The sequence below is a fragment of the Plasmodium fragile genome (genome assembly GCF_000956335.1).
Source record: "Plasmodium fragile strain nilgiri unplaced genomic scaffold supercont1.48, whole genome shotgun sequence".
Taxonomy (NCBI): Eukaryota; Apicomplexa; class Aconoidasida; order Haemosporida; family Plasmodiidae; genus Plasmodium; species Plasmodium fragile.
In genome coordinates this window covers 164,425-170,117 of record NW_012192628.1, presented here as the reverse complement: position 1 = coordinate 170,117, position 5,693 = coordinate 164,425, and the positions used below count along the sequence as shown (strand labels likewise).

Here is a 5,693-nt window from a genome sequence, read left to right as displayed (position 1 = left end):
ACATTTTTTTTTTTAACTTGGTTTGCCGCTTCACCATTTTGGGATTTGTGTGCGTCGTTTTGACGTGCCGTTTTTGCACTTTGCCGCTTTTACCATTTTGCCGCTTTTACCATTTTGCCGCTTTTACCATTTTACCATTTTGTCACTTTCACCATTTTGCCGCTTTACCATTTTGATCCGTCCGCTTGTGTATGTTTCAAGGCGCGGTTATTGTCCTTGGCAACTGACATCTTTAAAAGGGGCGAAGTTAGGCGCAAAAAAAGGAGCAGCATAAAGGTGGAATACGAAGTGGCACGCCCCACCGCTGTGTAACTCTGCGCGTTGCCAAGCGAAACATGGGTGACCACGAGAATGTACTCACACTGGAAGAACAAGAAGAACAGCTCTGTTACCTAGACAGGTACGACGTAAACGAGCTAATCGGAGGAATAGATCACAATGACGCAGATGCTCAGTGCAACGAAAGTAACAGCGTATGCGAGTATGAAGTACCGTTCCTTCTGTGCAAGGGGGACAGCAACATGGAGAGCAACCGGGAAGAGTCTGAAAGAAACTCCATAGTCAGTTACCTCGACGATGGAGCGTCCACTATCATTTCGAAGCAAGATGAAGACAACGCAACGGAAGAAGATTCAGTAGGAAAAACAAAAACAAAAAAAAAACAAATAAACCAAGTGAGAGGGAAAGGGAATGGGAAAAACGAACAAACAGCAAAGGAAAAAATTAACATTATTTTTATACCCAGTGATGGAAGTGGACTTGAAAACTTTGAAGAAATTCTCTCCATGAAAAATATGAACAGTGAACATGTAGAAAAAAAATTAAACGAAAAATTTTATCAAATATGCTGCAAAAGTGTTGCAGATATAAACACATACAATTTAAGTAAAGTGAGGAAAGCAAGTGAGAGGCAAAGAAGGGGGACTCTCCATGTAGAACACATCGATTATGGGGACATTTTTCTCTCCATAAGGGATTCCGTGACTAGGAGGGAAAGGAGAAACAACAGGAACCTTCTTCTGCGGGATGACTCACGTAGGCAGCTTGGAGGAAGGAAGGAGCATCAACAGGCATTACTGGGTAAGAGACAGGTTAAGAATGCGTACAATTATCGCTTTAACGGTGGGAACTTCTTCAAGTCGTACAGAAAAAAAGACACTGTTTATTGTCACCCCATTGGAGATCGTGTTATAGAAAAGGGAGCTAGCTACTCTCGTAGGAGGAGAAGAATTGCTGCTCCATATATCCATCACCACTTAGCAGGCAATAAGAGGAGGAACTACGTCCCCCCTGCGGACGATCGGCATATCGTTCCATATGATGAAGTTACTCTCGAGGACAGGAAGTTTGTATCAAATTTGCATATAAACGGGAGTGGGAAAAAACAAAATGTTATGTACGCTGCGGGTGAATATGAGGAGAAGAAGGGTTCACCTTTCTCAGGAGATAAAATTGCACCGAACAATGTCCTCACTCTTTCGGGGCGGAGCCCACGTGGTGCAGATGAGAGACTCCAGGAGGGGAAAATAAGTAGAAGTCTCCTCCCCCCTGTGCAAGAAGAAATACATTTCTGTGAGGAGCATGTTGGGGGGGAAGAACAGTATTACCTCTCGAGGGGGAACAACGATGAAGTGGCACATCGTGAAGTGACACCACGTGAAGTGACACCACGTGAAGTGGCACAGCGTGAAGGAAACGCCACTACAATTGTGGAAATTAGCCAAAGGGACAAACAACCACAGGAGCAGGCAGTAACAAATAATGCATTGGAATTAAATTTAGTTTTTGACTCCGGGGGGGTTCCTCCTCCCGAGGAAACATGCAGCCAGGACGCGGGTGCTGAAGAGAAAAACGACGGTTATGCATGTTGGGCGGATACCCAACCAGGTGAGGAGACAGCAGAGGGGAATGGCGCAGCAGGGGATGACGCGGCAGGGGATGATGCAGACGTGGGAAAAGGGGAGGAAAGCACAAGCCCTCCCATTCATGCTCACCAAACGGAAGCAAAAGAAAACACTACACCCAATGAGGAGAACGACAGTGAGGTTTGCCATTGGAGAGAAGTGGAGGGTGCATGTGACGAATCGGTAGTCAGTTTGAGGAGTTTGAAGAAACCAGGAGGGGATGAAGGAAACCCCTTTTTATCCAGTAGGGAAGAGAAAGAATATTTTGACCTGCTGGTGAGAAGGTATGAAAAGACGAAATTGTCTCTGGACGGCAGTGAGGTTTTGTCGGTGAGTGTTAGCGATGCGCCAGGGGGGGCGGCGTCGGTTGCTTCGGTCGCGTCGCTCGCAATGGTGCAAGATGTAGAAGTTGAAGTGGCTGAAAAGGTGGAGAAGGTAAATGAGAACTTTGTGGAGGAGCCCAAGACGGAAGATCGAGCGAGTCAAAAGGGTGGGGAAGAAGAACCAACAGGACAACTCTCAATGGATGGCGCACCGGATGATGAACCGGATGAGGACACCCCCCAAATAGGGAGGTACGAGGAGCTGCTCGAAAACGACATGTGCGATTTGTACAACCTGAAGATGCACGATTTGAAGACGCTAAAAGAGTGCGATTTTGGTTCCTCAAAAAATTTACTCATAAAGGATATCTTTATGTGCCATGGGACCATGTTGAAGGAAGACGAGGGTCCATTGGACGCTGTGGACATGGAGGATGCAGCAGAGGGGAGAAATGATGAATCAATTGATGAAGACGATGGTGAAATTAAAAGCTTCTTAGCGAAACTGAAGGCAGATGTGAGTAGCCAAATAAATTTGAACAACGAGGACAATGAGCAGGCATTTTATTTATTAGATTCTATGCATGCGAATGATTATAACAATTATTGTGATGGGGGACACGACCTGTTCCAGGATGATCTCAACGAAGGAGAGAATTTTCCTGTGGGGTCCAAGTTGAATCTGTCCGATTTGGATGATGACGTTGGTGGTGGCACGGGGGGTGCAGGGATGGATGCTGCGGTGCAGGCTCGCACCCCGGGAAGAACAGGAGGAGGATACTTGTGCGAGACCCCGAGGAAAATGGAGGAAGAGAAAAAGGACACCGAATGTCAAACAGAGTTTCCCCTCGATTTTTCAAGGAATACAAACAGAACCCCAAGAAAAAAAAGTGTAGAAGTAATATTAGTGAAGAAAAGACTTAAGAGGATGAAAGAGGAGAAGGATGATGAAGAGGTACAGGAGGGACAAAATGAATTGGGAGTGAGTCACACAGACCCAAAAGCTAGATGTAGAAGGTACCCAAAGAGAAACAGAATTAAAACTTTGCGTTACTGGATTGGAGAAAGGGAGCTTACCAAGAGGAACCCATACACAGGGGAGATTGATGTTGTAGGTTTTAGTGAGTGTACTAATTTAGGAGATCTGTCTCCTCATATTATTGGTCCAATCAAATATAAGACTTTGAATCTGAGGGACATGTATCCTTTGAGTGCAGATGAGGAGGAAGGTGCACGTCATCGTGATGGGGGTGACTCTGTGAATGGCGACTCTGGTGATGAACTTGCTGGTTTCCACACGGATGGTCACGCAGATGTACGAGTGAAGACACATGGCAGTGATCATCTGGGGGTGGGGGAAAGCAGGAAGAGACGCAGGAGCGAGCAGAAAGGGGCACTTAAAGGAGATGATAATGGAGAGAAGGAAGAGCAGCATAACTTCGATCGAGTGGCCACGCGACTGTCCAGCCGAAGCGACAACGCTTCCAAAAAAAGGAGGAAAAGGAAATTCATCAACATTGTTAATTATATTAAAAAGAGAAGAAAAAAAAAGTTGGTCAAGAGTGTTGACAAGGGGGAGGGAGAGGAACAGGCGGCGCTGCTCACCAAGGGGGATGAGAAGCAAGTTGGAAGTGACCTTGAGCAGGGTGATGCGGCAGGCAATGCGGATGATCCTGCCGGATGTGACAACCTATTTCACGATGCGGGCAGCTGGCACTTCGATGAGGACGCATCGCCAAGCGAAGCGTTACCGGGAAAAGAAGCATCAAGTGAAGAATTACCAAAGGGGGAATCGTCATACGAGTTGCCACCCGTCGAAGGGGCGGATCAGCTGGTTGCCATTGAGGGAGGTTTGGAGGAGGTGGCCAAAGAGAGCAAAATGGAAAGGGAAGACGAAGAGGTGAAGGGAGCAAACAGCGACGGGAGTAACGAAACCACCAAGGACTCTGTAAAAAACTTCTCCGAGAAAAGGGAAAAAATGCAAAACAAGAAAAAAGATGGAAAGGATGAAAAAGACGAAAAAGAGAGAAGAGACAAGAAAAAGAAAAAAGATGAAAAAAAAAAAATAAAAGAAAAAAAAATCGATCAGATGTATAAAGAGTTGTTATTGTTCAATTTGGACTTTCTGCCCCCCGGCGGGAAGATGAAAGTGTCTAGGGGCGCCAAGAAGGACATAACGAAGCGGAGGAAGGACAAGAAGGAACACAAGCAGGAACAGAAGCAGAAGAAGGAGGAGGGGCAGATATCAGGACAGCAGCAGGATGAAGCTCGAGAGGGACAAGACAAAGAGGACGCGCAGGTCAATGAAAACACAGCCCTCGATTCGGAGCTAAATGAACAAAAGGTGGTTACCATTTTAAGGACAGACGAAGTTGGTAGCACGAGTGGTGAGGAGGCAGGTAGTAGCAAGGTTGAATCCAAGGAGGAGATTAATAATGGTACAGCTGACAATGTAGAAAAGGATTTACCTCCGAGTGACGATCTGCTTATGGAGGCGAGTCTTGTTGAGAGTGAGGGAGAGCCCCTGCTTGGTGAGCAGCATGAGTATCGTCAACAGAGCAAGGATAACACGGACGATGTGAAGACAGACACAGTCATTTCTGCTAACGTTGATGAAGTGGACGAATGTATGGAGCGCTTAGTTCAGTCAATTACAAATGAGACGAAGGGGGGTCCTACTACAGGGGAGGACGAGGAGGAGGAGGGTCATACCAGCCTGTGGGAAGACAATCTGGGGGCTCTCACCCAAGGAAGCATCACTCAGGACGAATCGGACGTACCTGTAACAAATGCACAAAATGACGGAGCAAAATTAAATCATACGAAAGAAGAAACAAATGATGAAGAGAGCAAATTCGAGAGGAATAAAAAGACAACGAAGATAGTTCCCATGCAAGGCGAAACGGAAATGGCACATGTACAGAAGGACTCACTAAATGAAGTACCGTGTAGTAACAATACAGATGGTCATGTGGATGGAGAGGAAAAGAATGAAGCAGCACTCTGTACCAAGTCCAGTAGAAATTATAAGACCGTTTTGAAGAAAGGCATGTCTGTAATAAAAGTTGTGCATTTTAATGTGGATAGAAGAAAGCATAGGAGGAGCAAAACTGGGGGCGTACAAAATTTCATGTCCATGAGGAGGAGAGGTGTGCAGGCAGAAAATGGGGCCAACGGAATGGGTGAAGTGGTCGATGGACTGTACGAAGCGACCAATACATTTCACAGAGTGAATATTCCCCAGCTGCTCAGACTTAAGAGCTCCATCATTACAGGTATTTGCTAACGCCTCGATGGGCTACATAAATTGGAGGCGTCTGTTTTTTTTTTTTTTTTTTTTTTGTCACACGCAGAGAGTTGCATTTGTCGAAAGTTCACACTTGCCACTGGTGTGGATGGATCCCTGTGGTGTATGAACATGTTCCTTTATATATGTCTTTTTTTTTTTTTTTTTTTTTTTTTTTTT

The 5,693-nt window shown here is 45.7% G+C and overlaps 1 protein-coding gene across 1 annotated transcript in view; it reads left to right on the top strand.

Moving 5' to 3' along the window:
- Positions 1–335: 335 nt before the first annotated feature.
- Positions 336–5,693, top strand: part of AK88_03882 (uncharacterized protein) — a gene marked incomplete at both ends in the record, with an annotated part of 9,197 nt that continues 3,839 nt past the window's right edge. Inside the window, 2 exons of the mRNA XM_012481492.1 lie at positions 336–5,502; positions 5,581–5,618. Coding sequence (XP_012336915.1) covers positions 336–5,502; positions 5,581–5,618 — 5,205 coding nt within the window. The remainder of the gene's footprint in view (positions 5,503–5,580; positions 5,619–5,693) is intronic.